This window comes from Cydia fagiglandana, chromosome 9 (genome assembly GCF_963556715.1).
Source record: "Cydia fagiglandana chromosome 9, ilCydFagi1.1, whole genome shotgun sequence".
Lineage (NCBI taxonomy): Eukaryota > Metazoa > Arthropoda > Insecta > Lepidoptera > Tortricidae > Cydia > Cydia fagiglandana.
Window position 1 is genome coordinate 18,608,576 of NC_085940.1, and position 19,832 is coordinate 18,628,407.

At 38.2% G+C, this 19,832-nt stretch overlaps 1 protein-coding gene across 2 annotated transcripts; it reads right to left on the reverse strand.

Annotated features, from left to right (window-relative positions):
- Window positions 1-2,755: 2,755 nt before the first annotated feature.
- Window positions 2,756-19,287, reverse strand: LOC134667522 (uncharacterized). 2 transcript variants are annotated; one of them, XR_010098646.1, is made up of 6 exons: window positions 17,767-19,287; window positions 17,220-17,690; window positions 16,887-17,108; window positions 8,172-8,457; window positions 4,619-7,858; window positions 2,756-4,564 (listed from the first exon to the last, which is right to left on the reverse strand). XR_010098646.1 is itself a non-coding variant. In XM_063524946.1 (5 exons), the coding sequence occupies exons 1-5, from the start codon at window positions 18,994-18,996 to the stop codon at window positions 7,707-7,709; spliced, it is 2,361 nt and encodes a 786-aa protein (XP_063381016.1). In that variant the 5' UTR covers window positions 18,997-19,287; the 3' UTR covers window positions 2,756-7,706. The 2 variants fall into 2 exon arrangements, 1 of the variants encoding a protein (XP_063381016.1); XM_063524946.1 differs by having other exon boundaries at window positions 2,756-7,858.
- Window positions 19,288-19,832: the final 545 nt, after the last annotated feature.

A 19,832-nucleotide genomic window follows, 5' to 3' on the forward strand; every position in this document is an offset into this window, starting at 1 on the left:
GGTTGCCGACCCTTTAAAACCTGTACACTCCTTTTTTGATGAACCCCTCAAGACGATAACGAACGATATCGTAACCTCTCAAGAAAACCTCGGCATTTGTATGTAAAATGCTAGTCTGTATTATTTACCTGTCTCTGCCGAGTGTTAACTAATTAAGCAACAATGCACTGCTGTTATTCATGCACTTGCTGCATATGATTGCATGATTCAACAAACACATTTATGTAGATAGGTACATATACATTTAGTACCTACCTACTACTTATCTGACTCGGATTATTTCCACTGTGGCTAAAATACAACATGCAACCGTTGACGATTTAATTAATTTCGAATTAAACACAGTCGCTTTGTAAATCAAAAAAAAAGTAATTGTGTGGTTTATGAAACCGCGATGCAAGTGTAACTTTTTTTCGGATTTTAGACAAGAGTTGTAGGCATTTAACAATAACTATTCGATTTAGGGTACCTATTAAAAACGCGTTTTTAATCTTAACTTAATAAATATTCTATTTAATTATCTTATAAAAGGTGTGATGAAAAACATTGTGTGTGTCACAGGCGGTACAGGAATCATGAACTCGTGCTAATTAAGCCCTCGCCTTCGGCTTCGGACTTCAATTCACACTCATTCGTCGCCCACACTCAGTACCGTCTTTACCATAATGCACACGGGGCCCCCGAAACATTATATTTGATTACCTATAAAAAATAGAAGATCATAGTAGAAAAATGTTAGTTTAATTTGCTTTCTTTACTTTCCAAAAGGGCTCCAAAGTCTTATGTACCCAAAGGCCCCAGCATAGTTTCTGTCCATCGGTAAACCTTATTACAAAAGGCATAAGGTCCACCTGTGCTGCTCTTTGTACCTAATACTCATATAATTATTTTACTGATGCTCAGCTGAATGGCGTAGTGTGCGTGTTTCAGCTAAATAGTATCAAGTTAACGATATTGGATAGAATTGGGTCACTGTGACAAACCACTTGATTCCTATACAATGCGAGTTTGCTTAATCAATGCTTTAGATTGTTTAGATTAGTTGACCGTTGGATTAGCTAATCTAGTCTTTCTATCTATATACATACCTTATTACACTGTGTATTTTATCAATAACAATTCTCTTTGATTTTATTTAATCGTTCAAATTTAATACCTGATAATCCTTACTGATCTACTACTACTAATACTCATAGGTACATTAAATTCTTAATCCTTACTATTTAGTAAGGATTAATAATAAATATAAGGGGTAATTTTTATGGATATTTATCCCAAAATATATTACAAGTAGGTAGGTAGGTTAAAACTTTCCAATGAGGTATTTAAAATATATCACCGTATAAAACAAAGTCCCCCGCCGCGTGTGTCTGTGTGTATGTAGGTTCATCATCATCATCATCTCAGCCTATATACGTCCCACTGCTGGGCACAGGCCTCCTCTCGAGCGCGAGAGGGATTGGGCTATAGTCCCCACGCTAGCCCAATGCGGATTGGGGACTTCACATACACCTTTGAATTTCTTCGCAGATGTATGCAGGTTTCCTCACGATGTTTTCCTTCACCGAAAAGCGACTGGTAAATATCAAATGATATTTCGTACATAAGTTCCGAAAAACTCATTGGTACGAGCCGGGGTTTGAACCCGCGACCTCCGGATTGCAAGTCGCACGCTCTTACCGCTAGGCCACCAGCGCTCAAGTGTAGGTTCAAGGTGTATAATTTGTTAAGAGTAACCCGTGCGAAGTCGGGGCGGGTCGCTAGTATTTTCAATTTTTTTTTCGACGGTGCGCGATATCGGCAAGTCTGTTTAGGGCAGCGAAACTTGAAGCTTTCCGGTCGAAGGGCAGAAAATAAACTAAAATACTTTCGGCGTTCGCACTTTCGCAGTAGAGGGGGGCCGATTTAGATTAAGCGTTTTGTTACGGTTTTGGCCTTGTTTTGATACAACCTTGATAATAGCTCATGCTGATTGGTGAGTGCGACATGCACTCGAAGTACCTATACTCTGTATCTTTAGGTACTACCCCCAAATGGCTCCTTAAGCCAGTTGAGGGTAGATGAAAACATTACACGATCAAATAATGTAGGTTAAGGTCAGGTCGTTCAGACACAGATGCAGCCGGTTTTGTATTTGGTTGGTTAACCAATAAATGTTAAAACTACCCGAAAATGTACAAATTGTTTGTTTCATCATCATCATCATCATCATCTCAGCCATAAGACGTCCACTGCTGAACATAGGCCTCCCCCTTGGACCTCCACTCGTACCGGTTGGAAGCGATCCGCATCCAGCGTCTTCCGGCGGCCTTAACAAGGTCGTCCGTCCATCTTGTGGGTGGACGTCCTACGCTGCGTTTGCTAGTCCGTGGTCTCCACTCGAGCACTTTTCGACCCCATCGGCCATCTTCTCTGCGCGCAATGTGGCCTGCCCATTGCCACTTCAGCTTGCTAATCTGGTGGACTATGTCGGTGACTTTAGTTCGTCTACGTTCGTCTCCTTATTTCTGATTCGATCACGCAGAGAAACTCCGAGCATAGCCCTCTCATAAATTGTTTGTTTACATTCATTTAAATACCTAAAGATACAGAGGTCGTATCATAACAGCGGCACTTGGCGGCAACTAAGAAAGAGAGAAATTTAAAGTATTTATTCCTCAGTAGGTTTTCAAAGGTTTAAAGAGTTTTTTTTGTGTTGTTATGAAGTTTTGTAGAAGGAGAAGATATAAGTAAAACGTGTTTTATACAGTTAACATTTCTTTATTGTTCTTTACGTAATTGATTACAAATTTTCACCTAAACAGGTCACATCAAGTTATATTTTATATTTATAGTGAAATACAAAGTTTTTTTATAAACAAGATGTCATATTACGATTACGACTAAGTACTAATTGTGCAATTCAGTACATATTATTTTATTAACATTTTTATTGTGCAAATTATATCAATACAATTTAATATTTATAGTTCTTAACTTAAGGACATATGTTATAATGTACATTATATGCATACATATTTCATACATTTACACATTGTAATAATTGAAGGTATTTTGATGTAAAAATTGGACGTAATCAATATTATTATATCTTGAGTACCGATAAACTGGGATTATTTATTTTATTCATGGCGTACATTGATTGATCATCGATTTTTAAAATATAAAGAATTCATTTCAGAACGCTTTAATTGTGTATTTCTGATAGGTTCATCCACATCATAAAATTTGCGTTCAAAAATCAACTCCCTACTTATTCCTTAAATTTTATGACGAATGTTACTCCGCGATTCATTGAAGTAGAGTTCCACTTTACGGTGTGTTGACATAATATGTACAGATGTAGTGCAGAATTATATTCCATCGTATTTTCACGGAAACGTGCGAACGTGTCCTGCTATTTCACTCAGTCTCGGTACAAAAATAATGAGGTTGACTGAAGTAGCATGACAAATACGAACGTTTCCGAGAAAATACGATGGAAAACAATTATACACTACATCTGTAATGTTCTGTCGTTCCAATCACTAGACATAATTCAAAATATGTATAAATGGTGTATAACGATTTAAAGGCTACCTATGTATTGTTTAAGTATGTATAGAGAACGAAATAACGCATTCATTCATTAACAGTACGAACTGCTAATAAGTAGATTAATAAAATACATAATTAACATTAACATAATAAATTTACTAATAATTAATAAACAAAAAATACTACAATACATATTAAGCAAACAAACTTCACAGCCAATATATATATTTACCTACCTCTATAAAAAATATTTATTAATAATTTGACAATTAACATAAATTTAGGTAATATTTAACTATTCGGGATAAAATCACCAAAGGTAATAAACAGCCATATCACGAAATTATTAAAATTAATTTGTGACACAATAAGTATCATTATTATCATTAACTATTAAGGTGACAGTCCATTTCCAACGACAGCTGCACTGCTGTTCATTTTACAATGGAAATTGACAATGACAGCGACGCGCTCAGTACCGGTAGTGCAGCTGCAGTTAGAAATGGAATGTTACCATTAGATGACTACGCGAGATATTGAAACACAAATAAATAACATTTTAATAAATCAGATCGTGACATAATTATATTTAAGGAGAAGTCTCCAACCTAAATCCAACAGACTAATTATGGTAATTATATTAAAAATTCGGAAAGTCGAAGCTGTCTAACACTTATCATTACTTTTTGTAAAGAAAACTAGGCAGTTATTGAGATTTAATGTTACGATACACCGTTGGCCGGTTGTTTAGCGCGTATTACAAGTTTTTTGTATGGGGACACCACTTATTTCTAACAGTGACGGGGCGTCATTGAACATTTCTATTGGGCAAGCCGTAGCTTATTTTAAATTAAATTACTTATGTAAAAAATAAAAAGTGTAAATTACATACCTAAAAGTTTACTATGATTTTAACCTGTTGTAATACATTTTTTAATAAATTATTGGTAACAAGTTATTTATAAAATATGTATTAAGTTGTATGTTAGTAAAATATCATTTTTTAATAAAAGTATATTAAATTAAACTTAGTTTCTTATTACCTGAGTACCTTTGACAGTGACAATTATTTTATATTTACTGTAGGTATAATCACTACACCATACTAGTATAAAATAAAGACCCCGTCGCGTCTGTTTGTGTGTTTGTTCGCGATAAAATCAAAAACTACATTTTCATGCGGTTTTCACCTATCAATAGAGTGATTCTTGAGGAAGGTTTAGGTGTATAATTTTGTTAACCCATGCGAAGCCGGGGCGAGTCGCTAGTACACTTATATAATAATCTTATTTATATTAAGTACTTAGAAGTAGGTGAATACCAGATGTTATTCATTTTCATTACTAATTTAACCTACCAACGAAAAGATAAATTTTATTAGCTTTTAGTAGTAATAGTAGCAAACATTCACTAGTAATATCAACATAAAATATCCCACAACAAAGTCGTCTTTTAACAACTACGACGGTAAAGCCAAAAGGCAGTCCATGTACAGGATGTCCCAATAATACTTTAACCAAAAAAAAACTTACACCTCTTTTACGAAATGTCATTAAAAATTTAAACTGCGAATACCTACCATCATTTTACTAAAGCAAAACGTATTATCTTCAAAATATTATTCTCCTTTAACTTTAATACACAAATATGCACAAACAACACAAACACAAACGTTTAACACACAAACGTTCATTTGTTAAAATTATCAACAATGTGCCGCAGTAAAAAAAATTGAGGAAGAAAAAATCAACTGAGTTAAGTATTCTATATTAGAACTATCTTCGCTTCCTCACGCTATATGTATATGTGGAAAGTCACCTTTTCTTACAATTAATTAGACTTCATGTTATCGTTATGACTGTGTTTTTTATACTTAAATTTATTATTACTTGCTATTATATTTAATAAGGTTTTTAAGAACGACACTTTTTTTGACTGATTTTAAAATAAATTATTTTACACCATGCATGAAATGAAGCACTAGAAGAATAATAGAAGAATATAAACAGGACTTATTTTTAGACACAATTTTTATTTTAAAACCAGTATAAAACTATAAAGAGTAGGTAGGTAATTTGATTGCGACGTCACATGCTATAGTTCGTTTTTTTTAGCATTAGAAAGAACTTGCAAGAAGGTAAGCGATCTTGACATATCTTTTTACTGAAAAACGCTTTTTAAAAATCAAAGACTATTACTTATGAAAGCGAAGAATATAAATGATCGTATTAGATTCATAATTGTTACATATTTGCCGGAACTTATTTTTAAAATGTGTTTTTCAATTAAAAGACACATCAAGATTGTTTGCCTTTTTTCTAATGCTAAAAAAAACGAACTATAGTGTTGCAATAAATTCAATAGTAGCAAAATCGTTTTGACAGTTCGAAGAAAGAACTTATTTAAACTGATCGAATAACCTATCGAAGTATATTATACCTACTTATTTAATATTAATTTACTTACACATTAAATTCTAACTATTGTCTTATTCGGTAATTCAATTTAATTGATTTTCCTTAATTATGCTCGGCTTGCACTCCACGATCGAAATATACATTTATAAAATATAGTATTAAATTTACAAAATACATCTACAATATATTTCTGAACCTAATACATGGATAATCTTTAACAAAGTTATTTTACAAATTCTACAAGATCTACTAAAAATAATTTAAAAATACCTACTTGGTGGTTAACAACACACAACACTATAAAATACAATAAGTAAACTAAGTAAGATATTAAACCAAAGTCATCCCACCATTTCTAATTAGATGGAACCAAATGAAAGTAGGTATGTAGTGAGTAAACTTTACAAAATATTACACTAGTGACAAAACCTACTGGCGTGTAAAATCTACAATTAAATTCCTTGTATTTATTTAGTTTAGGTATCTACTGAAATATAATACAGGGTGTTTGGTACATCGTTTGTCAAATTAAAACGGTAGATAGGTTGAGTCATTTGCTATCTTCTCATGCCTAGAAATTTTTAATTTGGCGCAATTTTTTTTTCACTTCTATGCCAGTTTTTCGTAAATTTCAAATTTTTACTTGCGTATAGTTGCGGTAGTAAAAAAAACATGGCCAACTTTGTTTTTCTAGGCATGAGAAGATAGCAAATAACTCAACCTATTTGCCGTTTTAATTTGGCAAACGATGTACCAAACACCCTGTATATCTTCATAATTTTATAAAGATCCTATAAGGATAAATTACGGTACCTTTCGTCAAACCGTTGGAATAAAATGGGACATATCTAACCTCAATTCCCCTTATTATATCGTATCTTCTACGCTTTTTTGACTAATGTCTACGTCTCCCCCCATGCTGACGACCACAATTCCAGCTCAATGTTTTCACGGCAAAACATTTTCATGGTTCCTCTGCACCACCGCGTGTGCGGTGCCGCGTGGCAACGAAAAGTCACGTCATTTTCATACAATTTAAGTTTCCATTGGTGTTTTCTATAAACGCCACTCGCTTGGTTAGGCCTCCTCAATTCTAATGGCAAATAATCCTGATACTCGTATATTTTTTGACAGTTTTGACAAGTTTCAATCATAATGTTTTTCAATAGGGGATATTACTGCAATGTTCTGCCGCCAGAGTGCAGCACTACCGACTGGTGCCACCTACCTACGCAGAGCTTTGCCTAATATTCCCTATTGTCCCGGTCTCGCAAGTCTCGGTATCTAGTGGATATAGAGTTAACTTTTACCAAAACATCACGTTACAGGCTCTAGTAAAAACGAGTATTTTAAGGTCCAAATAACTTAACCCTTTGAATGCCACGCTTCGTGTGCGGCGCGTCATCGTGAACCATGTGAAAATGCATTGAGGCAAAGCTTCAGTTGACGTCTTTACCGTTCAGAGGGTCAAACTTATGGCTACCAATCAGTGTTGTGAATAACGCTTATTTTTAGGCTTAGAGATTCTCGGGATTCGTAAGTCTTTGAAGTCTCGACTATATTTGAGAATTGTATTTATTTATTTTACGCGTATGGTATGTAAGCAATCGTCTTTGCCGCTTTCCGGTGTTAAGCCTCGAGAGTCCTAAGAGTTCGAGTCTTTAAGCCTCAAAATGAGCGTTATTCACGACACTACTACCAATTATTTTACCATGTTTTTTCCTTGCAGGGAGATGATAGCTGATTGGTTGTTTATATAGCCTCGTTCTCCTGATTGGCCTGTCGCCTCTGCTCCAGCGCACGGAATGGATGGATGAAGGAAATGAGCACGCCGGCCACCACGATCCAGCCTCCGGCCAGATAGAATGAGAGCTCCCAGGACAGAGTTAGGTCGTAGATTAGACCTGTAAGATTAAAGTTTGTATAAATGACAGTATTGTATAAATTAAAGTTTGTATAATGACAGTTATAGCTTGTATAAATGACAGGGGACTCTGTAACAAAATATTAAAGTTGCAGGTTTTAAAGGAATTGGTATTTATTGGTTAAAACAAGAAAACATTTTTGCTTTAGAGGACGAGGCAGGCCGCGTAGAGGTTGCCGATTGAGACGCTTGGGAAGTCGCCTAGGCTTCTATGAGCCGTGGCAAAAAGACGGGACAATCGCGAAGATGATGACGATGACGAAACAGGGTAGTAAAGTAAACAAGAGTCTAACCTGACAAAGGCGGTCCAATCAAATGTCCAATCCCCTGAGCGAGCAGCACCAGTCCATACGCCGACGTGAAATCATCCAGCGACACGAGCGTCACCAGCAGACTGGGTGTGAACGTGAACGAAGCGGCGAACAGCAAGCCGAAGGCCGCCGCCACGCAGCCGAGGAGCCAGTAGTTGGAGGCGGCGGGTGGGATGGCCGCGACGGATGCCCCGCAGAGCACGAGGCAGGCCGCGTAGAGGTTGCCGATTGAGACGCTTGGGAAGTCGCCTATGTAGCCTAGGCCCACCTAGAATTTAAGGTAAAGTAGGTATAAGTCTGTATTCAGATACAAGAACTAATTATTCAATGCAGGTTTCGTCCAAAATGCACAAAACTATGCAATAGGCCTCTGGTCTAAAAAGCTCTGAATATTCTAGAATAGCCAGCAACGTTTTGGAGACAAAATGTTAGTTTCTCATAAACGTAGGTTAGGTACTTAATACCTACCTTCATACATAAATTACGATTGCATCGTAACTTTTTGCCTGTTCTCTCGGTACACAGAGACTAATTTTATGGCAATACTTAAAATACTATCGTTATCATAGAAGGATTATATTAAAAATACCGGTCAAGAGCATGTAGATTATAATAAGTGTAGAGTTCCGTAGCAGTCATTATAAACGAAACTTCTGAAATATTAATATCGTAAGTACTGTAAACGTTTTTGAGGTGGTGCTAAATGAGAATTTTCAATGGGGGATATTTTATTTAGCTATAGGTACTATAACATACCTACTTTGTCGTCGTGCAGTGGCGGATTTGCCCTAAGACAAAGTAGGCCCGGGCCTAGGGCGGCAAGTTTTTTGGGGGCGGCAAATTGTGACAAAAAAAATCAATAATGATAACAAGAAATAACTCAAAATGTAGTCAATATGATGGGTGCTGAGAAAGGGGCGGCTACAGGGCCTGGGGCCTAGGGCGGCAATGGCTGCAAATCCGCCACTGTCGTCGTGACTGACGAGTATACAACTAATTTCAATAGTAGGTACATACATTGTGCAACGAGAGGGGTAGGTAATTGAAATATTATGCCTGTATTCGGATTTCGAGATAATCACAAGATCTAGAGATCAACTAGATCTACATTAGATATCGACTAGATATGACTTGGATATCTAAGTCATAAACTTGTCGAAATCGTTCAAGAGGACCTCCAGAATCGCGGAAATGTCAAATTTGACATATCTAACTTACAAAATATCTTCTCGATATCGTATCTTTTTCATCTCTAGATAATCTCTAGTGTTAAAGTTAGAATAGGGCCGTTAGAGACGAGATGTTAATTCATGACAGCCGCAGGCTGGAATCCGGGCATTGCACATGTCAAATTACAACTTTAGCCTAACAGACAGAAAGACGGACGGGCTTGTTGAAACTATACGGTTGGCTACGGAACCCTAAAAATCAGCGTGTTTCACATTATGACGTAATGATGAGGTTAATACACTTGTTGGCGTGTACAAATGACCTTAAAGGACAAGGTCGATTTTGGCGTTGCGTGAATAATAGCAGTTATGACGGTAAACGGATTGTGTAAGCAAACATAATCAAATCAAACTTTGCACTGGTTTATGAAAGAAATATAGAGTGACAATTTTGTGACTGATTGTGGCTACCACATACTGCTGCTTTTACATACTTGTTAGAACGTGATAGGCAGTGACAAGCGATAAAAATGCGACCGTGCTAACGGTCTGGCCGCGTAGCCAAGATGCCGATCGTTTACGCTCCGTAGCGATCGAAACGCAACTGTCACTGTCGCACCAATATGGAAGAGTGATAGAGAGACATAATGCTTTTCGTTGTCGAAGCGATAGCGATTGTAACCTTGGCTAGGCCGGCAGTTTGGCACTGATTTATGTCAGCTACCTTAACTTACTTTCTAAGATGCATCTCGCTGGTACTGACGTATTAGTGCGAGCGAGATGCATAGAAAGTAAATTACGTAGACGTTGGCGTATATTATGTAAGTGTTGACACTGTCAGTGACTCACGGTACGGGTACTAGTCTGCTTACGTAGTAATCTTGTAGGCTTAGAACGAATGCACCGTCTTAGTAACTATGTCGCGCGCGAGATATCAGGCTCTTTATTATGAATACAGTCAGAAAAACACTGGTAATGAGCATAAGGCTGCCTTTCCACTGTCGGAGATGAAAGGAGACGTGCTTCAACCTATTGGTTTCTCCGCTCCGCTGGATTACATAGTGCTATTGGTTGATTTCCGCACGTCTCACATCATCATTATAAAGTCTAACGGGCTGTACCCACTCGTCGAAAGATCCCGAGGCAGGCCGAGAGCGAGTGTGTACATGCTGCTCCCTTCTCGTCTCGCTGCTGTTCCTTGTATCGTCTGGCGCTTCACCGATATGATCGGAGCGATGCCGAGACTCTTGGCGAAAGGCTCTCGACGAGTGTGTGCAGCATAGAATTGTAACTCGTAGGCAGAGACAAAAATAGACGTCTCCAGTTTTCAATGTCCTCGGTTTTCATATCTGTGCCAAATATTCTGAACGGATATTTTCGAACGATGGCGACTCAGACGGAAAGATAATTGATTTCATGCGTTCAACCTTCAACATTCGTCCGTCGTAGTTCATATCGTGCTAGAGTCAAAACCACATTTATTCAAGAGAGCGGCCAAGGTGCTCACAAATATCTGAGCCGCCTTTATTGTCAAGGCGTTAGAGTGCGTGTTCAGATATTGTGAACAGCTTGGCCGCTCCGATATATCTGATGGCGACTGTACAATATATAAGTGTAATAGAGCATCATCTTCCTCGCGGTTTCCCGGCATTTTGTCTTGCATTTGTATTATGTGCAATAGATATATACTATTTAATAATCCGCCCGATAAATTAAAAACTCGACTAGAGGGCAATCAGTATAAATCTAAATTAAAACACTGGTCAATATTTTGAATATGATAGTATATATACTATTGTATTTATATAACACCCAGCTTTTTTAATTGACGAAATTACTTAGTTATTTGTTTTAGATAATGACTTGAAATGACTAACTATTAGTTCTAGAATCAGGGGCGTATCTAGAAATTTGGCGCCCCGGGCCAATAATTTTCGCCACCCCAGAAGTCAAGGAAAAAAAACCGGCCAAGTGCGAGCCGGACGCATAAAACGGCAAAAAAATCATGTTTGTTGTATGGGAGTGGGAGCCGCACTTAAATATTTATTTTATTTTGTTCTTATTAGTATTTGTTGTAATAGCCGCTATGTATTACGTAACTAATCGGTTTTTAGATGTAGGTACCTAAGCTTTGTTCTCTCATTATTTTGTTTGTGTCTAGTTAATAATTTATTTTCATTATTTGGACCGATTGTTATTTTTGATTAAATTTCAAACGTTCACCTTCAACATTATTTGGGTCAAAATCTATTTCATGTGAAACTGATGTAAACAACTCTGTTCCCGCATTGTTATTTTGTTTGTGTCTAGACTGTCTAGTTACTTTTTTTACATGATAAATAATTTATTTCGACGTAAACAATAGGTATAACAATATATGGAGGAGACAGTAGGAACAAGTGAGTCTAAACCGTAAAATTATTCAATGTTAGTATGTCTCACAACAGTTTAAATTCGAGACAGTAGGAGTTACATAAAAAATATAGATATATATATATATATATTGCTTCTAGTTACTTTAACTTTTGAGCATAAACAGTAATAAATACGGCATTATTTGGGGCGATTATTTTTTTTATTTATTTTTCCTCATATTTTTATAAATTTTTGTAAGTTTAAAGAGAGTAGGAATGAATACGAAATACGAATTTGGGATAAAAAAGGATATTTTTGCGCGGAGATACGAAAATTATATGTAGTAGGTAAAGATTTACCCCCTTATTCATAAAACTTTACGGGCCTGATTTAATTAAATTATGTTTTATCCCTTTCTTACAAGTACATAAGTCAAAATGATAGATAAGGACAAACGATTATTAGCTAGATGAGGTTTGTAGCGCGTTTATGAATAAGGGGGTTAGAGTATTCAAATTGCCTACTACGGATGAGTACTTTATGAATTATTATCAGTGGTGGATTTGCCCATTTTTTTTTTTATATAGAATAGAATAGAAATGGTTTATTTGGTGTTGAAATACAAGACACCAAAATGGATGCCACTCAGCATATGCCGATGACTAATGTCCTTAGCCATGGCGCTGGTTTTCAGGGTTTTATATATAAGGCCCAGTAGGCCCGAGCCTAGGGCGGCAAAAATTAGTGCGGCAAATTGTGAGAAAAAATTCGCTGATGATAACAAGAAATAACTTAAAATGTAGTCAATATGTTGGGTGCTGCAAAAGGGGCGGCTATAGGGCTTAGGGCGGTAAAGACTACAAATCCGCCACTGATTATTATTGTGTTAAAAACCTTTTATTATTATAAGGTTTTTTATAACTTCATATCCAATTCCAAAATAAAGTCGATAAAATAGAAAATAATAATACCATCCATCAATTCCCCGTCAGCAGCGAATAGGTTAGTACAACAAACGAGAATGGAAGTTATAATACATTAGGAAGACATTAAAAGCCAAATAAATTACTATAATGCTTAACAAAGGCCGTTTGAATTTATTCGAATACAAGCCTTATTCGCTAGTGCTTAAGGTTTATTATAAGTTGCCAGTAGAGTCAAGGTTATAGGGGGTGGTGGCGCAAGGCCAAGAAAATGAGTTTGTGGTATGTTTGGTATGGTATTGAAACAAAACCTTTACGCGGTCGTGGCATTAAACTTCAAATAATGGGGAACCGTTTAAGAACATATTTGCTATCGACGCTATGGTGTTTAGGAAAACGTAAAACAAAAATTTTTTTGACGAGAAAAATTTTTGGCCTTTGTATGGAGGGTTAGCCAACTCACAACCCTAAAGACTTACTTACTTACTGCTTACTGCTAGCCTTTCTCCGCAGACGTTTTGTCTGGTTGCCCTTGGCATAGGCCTCTCCCATATTCCTCCACGCGTCCCTGTCCAGAGCCTAACGACTTACTTACTGCTGTGGCGCAACGACCCGAAGTGAATCTTGGCCTCCGACACCAAAGACCGCCATGCTACTCTGTCCAAAGCCGTCTGCCAAGTGGCCGAAGGCCGTCTGGACGCCCTAGGTACCGCTGGAGAGACGAAGTGCAGAAAGACCTTAGCCAGGCGTGGGCGGGGCGTGGCTCACTCCGCGATTTCGTCGCTTTGCTACAGGTAGCTAAAAGTACATCCGTTCCACCCCAATTTTGGGGAAAGCCATAAGCCGCGCGTGGCGCTGTCGCCACCTAGCGGCCATATCTGTCCTGATCGTAACAGACGCGTTTTGTTAGAGCAGTGGTTCTTAACCTAGGGGTAATTACCCCCGTGGGGGTAAAACTGGTATTTTACGGGGGTAATAAGCTAGCCTAATATAACAATACAACAAACGTACACGTTTTATTTTTTATTACCATTGGGAGGAGGGGTAAAATCAGGGTCCCTAGTTAGTCATAGGGGTGACCGGACTGAAAAGGTTAAGAACCACTGTGTTAGAGAGTGAGTCTTCTGTACCTAGTACTATTATTTATTCTGTGCCTTAGCAAACTCGGCGCCGTCGTCTGGACAGAAACAACCTAAAGAGGTTGACTTTTATTTTTTAGCCCCTTTTAGTATGGTATGTTTATTATTATTATTTCACATCACCTATTCGGAAAAGGGCTTTTTCTTCCCCGCTAGGATTCATTCTATTGTGGAGCCATCGCTTCACTCAGGATTCAATGTACGCCCTTGACGGAGATATATCATTTTGATCCCTTGTAACACAAACTACTATTTCTATTTGCTAAATTGTGCAAGTTTTCGCAAGATTCAGAGTGTCCTCCCGATTCAGATAAGTAAGATAAGATAGTCTATAATGGTCCATCTACATACTTACAATATAGTAAACATATAGGTAGGCTGCGCTTGCCATCTCTCTCTCTCTCTCTCTCTGATAATTTGATAAATAATGAAGTTGCATATAAACATAATTGCAACGTTGCATTTCGGGAGATGAATCAATAGCGCTGCCGGCTCGGTCACTGACCTGGCTGGCGTATACAGGGAAAATAGACATTAATTTAGTTTTTTTATAACTTAAGCTATAAAAATTGTGTAATTTACAAGCTTTTAACTAGCAATGTAACCATGTAAGTGTATATGTAACTGTGTGTGTACGGGGCAAATCGAACTTAAAAACTATAATAACATATATGGACCCCTGCACCAGTGCACCTCCGTCCTACGCACACAACCAGCATAGCTCTCAAACCCTAGACCCCTGCATATGCATACTGGCCATCGACAAACGCAGATCGAAACAAAACGGATCGGGATGACATGACAGATACCTACAACGAGAACTCACGTGATCATTTCGATTTAATATTTCACTTTCGAATTGCGTTTTCTATTAACGATTGTCACTTTGTACCCGGTAAGGGCATTTATTGATGACCGGTCTGGCCTAGAAGGTAGTGACTAGTGAGTTTGTGAAGCCGATGGTCTTGGGTTCGAATCCCGATGAGCGCAGATATTTGTTCCTGAGTCATGGGTGTTTTCTATGTATATAAATGTGTATTTATCGATATAAGTAGGTATATCATCGCCTAGCACCCATATAGTAGAGTTAGAGCAAGAAAAGTCTGCAGCGATTTTGATAGCCCACACGGTTAAGTGTTATTTTAAACGTCAAACTTCTAAGAAATTATGACGTATAAATAACACTTGCACTACGTGGGCTATCAAAATCGCTGCAGACTTTTCTTGGTCTAACTCTACAAGCTTTGCTTAGTTTGAGGCTAGGTAAGATGTCTCCTAATATTAATTTTTCTCTTATATTAATTTATTTGTCTTACGCCCTTTGTACTTATTGGCGTGACCATTGACCAGAGCAGAGATGGGCATCATTCGAATAAACTTTTATCTGAATAATCATTCGAATAAACAATAATTCAAGATTTTTTTGTTCGCGAATGATTCATCCGCGGATGATTTATTCGCGATTCGCGGATAATTCATTCGCGAATAATTCATCCGCGGATGAATCATTCGACCACTTTTCAAGTGACGAATGATTTATTCGTTATTTCTTTCGAATAAATCCACGAAAAATATTTATGTTTTTTGGCTTATCCTATTCAAATAGACAACACGAATAATAACACGTTTCATATGACTTGTTTTTACTGTTTGTTTCATTCGAATAAGAATAATCATCCGACATTTTTATTCGTCATTCGCGATAAATTTTATTATTTTTATTCGTCATTCGAATGAAATTTGCCCCTCTCTGGACCAGAGCTCAAAAACCAGTGCTAAACTCCTATAACCTAGACCCCTGCAACTGGCGTGCAACAAGTGCACCGCGCAGGACTCTAGGCCGTCCAGGCGCCTGGCTATTGATTTATGATTCTACTTAGGAGCACTATTTATAGCAAGCTCGATGCCTGAGCCGTCTGGAGGTGTAGGCGTGGAAGCCATCATAAGAAGCTTAATTCATAGATAGGTAGGTATATGGAAGAAATGGAAAATAAAATTATAAGTACAAAGTACATGGTGCAAAGTGCGATTTGAGGGGATTATAATATACCTATATACATATAAATGAGTCTACAAAAAATATTTAATAAACCAATTTAATTTCTTCTCTCACTTCCCTGGTTGTATATTTAATGTTGTTATGGCACTTATGGTCACAAATGTATATGTAACCTACCCGTAATTACTAAACGAACACATTTTTCCTTTCAGAGCGATTGTTCTAGAAAAATTTAACTTTAATCAAAAAATGGTTTATGAAAACCCCTATTAATTTTAAAAGACCTACTCAACGATACCCCACACGGGTTGAAGCGAAAAAAATCATCCCCACTTTACGTGAAAGGAGAGGCACCACAAAAAATCTAGTTACCTATTAGTTCAGGTTAAACTAAGCCGTGGACGTACCTCAGTCGAACATAACAAGGGTTCCCAGTTGACTATGGAACCCTAAAAATTCTCCTACATAGCTATTGAAAATCTAGTCCTGCAAATTGCCCATTGGAAAACCTTATGAGCTTGTAGTAAAGCTTATTACGAATGGTCAGTTAACTGTGTCAATAATACACGCACTGCGTTATGTCCCAGTAAAATAGAAATGAAATGCCAAGAGCCCGTTAAATGTGGACAGTAATATGGCATTTAACGATTTGGACAAGGTTACAAATAAACAGGTTATTTCATTCAAGTGGAAGAGGTACCTACCTAACGAATAAAGGAAAAGAAAGTATTGTTACAAATGAAAATACCTCTTTTTCAGACATAAGAGAGGTTAAATCAAGTTTCTATGGTAATATGGTATCAATAAAATTGTCTGCGACGGTCATTGCCTTGATGCTCGTTCATGAACACTCTTATGGCCTACATTTTGCTGCAATTGGCAGAGCGTAATGGCCATCATAATGTAGCTCATAGTTTTTTACACTCTAAGGCTACCGTCACCATAGCAGTGGACGCAAATATGCTGGGAAGAAGAACCATATTCTTCTTCCCAGCATATTTCGACCCCATGGTCGAAAGAGTTTTCTAAAGGGTCGGCAACGCGCGTGAAAAGTGTGGGGTTGCAGCCGTTGCAGGCGTCAACGACCTGAGGTGTACAGAAAAAAGACTCACCATTCCGATGGTATTGGTGATTCCGATCAAGCTGAGCATGACAGCGCCATCATCTTCGCTATAGCCCTTGTGGATCATGTGTTCAGCCAGGTAGAAGTACGGGACGATGAACCAGATGAACAGCAAGATGGTGCCGGCGCAGAGCAGGTTGAAGGTCGCTTTCTTGAAGAGGGACACGTTGAACATGTCTTTGACGCAGACCAGGCAGTCATCGTAGCATTTCTAGAAGATAAAATATATTAGAAGATTTGCAAAGCAAGGCCACAAGGAAATGTGAGGAAATCTTGGCTATGAAAATAATGTGTCTTCAAATGTTAAGAAAGAAGTAATTACCTCTTCTTCGTCATTGATGGTAACCATAGAATTCTTGAATATATCAGGGCAAGAAGATGCTTTCAGTCTGTATCTATTTATGTTCAACATTGCGTTCCTATGGCCAATAGAATTCAAAGGCATCTTTAAATCTTTCAGATAATGATGGTTGACTGACAGCTGTTTCTTCAGCCAATCCCTTCTGTCCCCTTTGCTGTCCTGTTTCACAAGCACATTGCGATCCTCTTTTGTTTCCGATTTCGATTTTTTCAATACTCTACCAGCGTTAGGATTCTTCAGCTGATAGTCGATGGATCTTCTGACTTCTTTTCGGAAATAGAAGTCTACGGAGTAAGAACGACGCATGGGCTGTTTCGGGAACGTGACGCATGGAGGATCGTTGTCTTCACCCAAAATCGGTGAAGCTATTCCAGTTGCCTTCGTTAACATGATTGGCGATTGAATCAATTGTTTCAGCACCCTCTGTGTTGCCTAAAATACACAAAGATTTATTAGTAAATAACACTTTAAACGAAAATTATATTTACTTGCTGAACAAAATACTTACACGATCAGTGGATTCCAAATATGAAGGGATTGTGTACAAAGACTCGGTTCTAGGTAGCTCCTGGACAGGCCATCCCAATGCTAACTTGTTGTTTCTATAAATCTGTTTTTGATGTTTATGTAGTACATTATGGAATTCTCGTTCCATCAAAGGTACTTTGAATTTCGTGACCCTTCCATTCATTTCCCTATTCGATAGCGGCATGTCATCAGAAACGCAGAGTGAAGCGGATTTCTTGTATGGCCTTTTGGTGGATGCTGTGGGCATAAGCGCTAACTCTTGATTAGCCTTTTCAACATCGTTCAATGGCTTCGCTTCCTTTTCTTTCTTTTGTTCCAAAATCCACCATTCAGGATCTCGCATCACACAGCCACACACGCAAAGATTAAGCAAAGTACCGGAGAGTAATAAAATGGTGCCTCTCCAACCGAATTCTTCGATGAAGTATTGAGTCATCGGTGCGTAGACAAACGTCCCTACACCGGTTCCGCAGGCGCCCAGGCCAACAGCTAAATTCCTCTTCTTCTCAAACCAGTAGGCGATAGAAACAACAGCAGTGACGTAGACTAAACCAAGACCCAAACCAGCTATCACTCCAAATGTTATCATCATCGTTTCAATCGTGGTTGAAATAGATGCCAGAACGAAGCCGAGAGTCGAAATGATTCCCCCTAAAATTGTCATGCTGCGGCAACCGTATCTGTCAACCAGAGCACTCATCACAGGTCCAGAGAGCAGCGGAACAGCGATGAAAAGGCTACCGATCCAAGCAGTGGTCGACTTACTAGCTCCAAACTCTTCAAGGAACTCAATGTACAACAAACCAAAGGAAAAGCTTATGCCATCTGCGATCATCGATATTATAAAAGATGACGCAACTACTACCCATCCCCAGCCACCATCAGGTATTTTGGCTTTCTTTGCTGATCCACTTTCAACATCCTTCATCTTTAACTTATCCTGCGGATTCTCAGTAATATTACACGGCTTCTTTCCATTTCTCAAATCATTAAGCGCATTCTTCTCATCTTTACTAAATCCTCTGCCTCTCAGCTCATCTTTGCTGCTGATATCAGGGCTAGAAAATGAATCTCCGCTACATGAGCTGCTCGCATCGCCTCTGTCAATTCCTGAGGTCGAATCCGAGAGGAGTGACTCGCGGACTCCATCACTGTGTCCTCTAGCGCGTGGGGTTCTGGATTTGACTATAATCGGATCGTCAGTCTTCATTGTAGAAAATAATACCCTTTAATACTGCAGATGTTGTGGATAAAGGTTTAAGTTCTTAAGCGTGGGTCGCGGGCGGAGTAGCGGCTACTGCTGCGCGCTACGCTGTTCAGCTTGAGGGCGTTTGGTTTGTTGAGCATGGGGGTGGGGGGCGGGCGGACGTCACCCATGCGCGGGCGTCGTGGCCGGGTGGCGCAACGCTTGCGCCACGACGAGGAGTTAGCGAAGAGACGCGAGGTACCGCGGAGAGGTTAGTCTGGAAATGATGCTGTTTTCAGGATTCAGGACATAACTGACACAAGTTAAATTAGGTACCTACAGATGTGCAAGATGTGGAATGTTTCCTAAAAGCTGGAAGAGTTCCCGGAAATTTCAGCATATTTTCAAGGAAACAAAAGAAACATTAATTTTGGAAATGGAAATTTCGCAATATTGGAAATTTTCCGACCTCATCAGTAGGCACCTGATAGTATCTATACATTTGATACCTACATTATACATTCACTATTACTCTGAGACTTTAAGAGATTAAGCCCACGCATTTTATTGATTCAACAGCCTTTCTACTAAACGATATTGATTTGATTTGTTTGGCAAGTACCTAGACACTTGAAGAGACTAAAATAAACAAGGCAAGTTTTTGGCAAAAATTTCATTTTTGGTACAAGCTTTTATCGCTGACTGTATTTTCCTTACGACAGACAACTAATACTCATCGAGACAATTCTAAAAACCCCAAACACAATTACGTTGCGTTGTTTCATCACAGAGTTCCTATGGCCACCTCCTGTTTCCATCATCAGATCAGCTCGATGACACCATAATATTGCATCGTCACC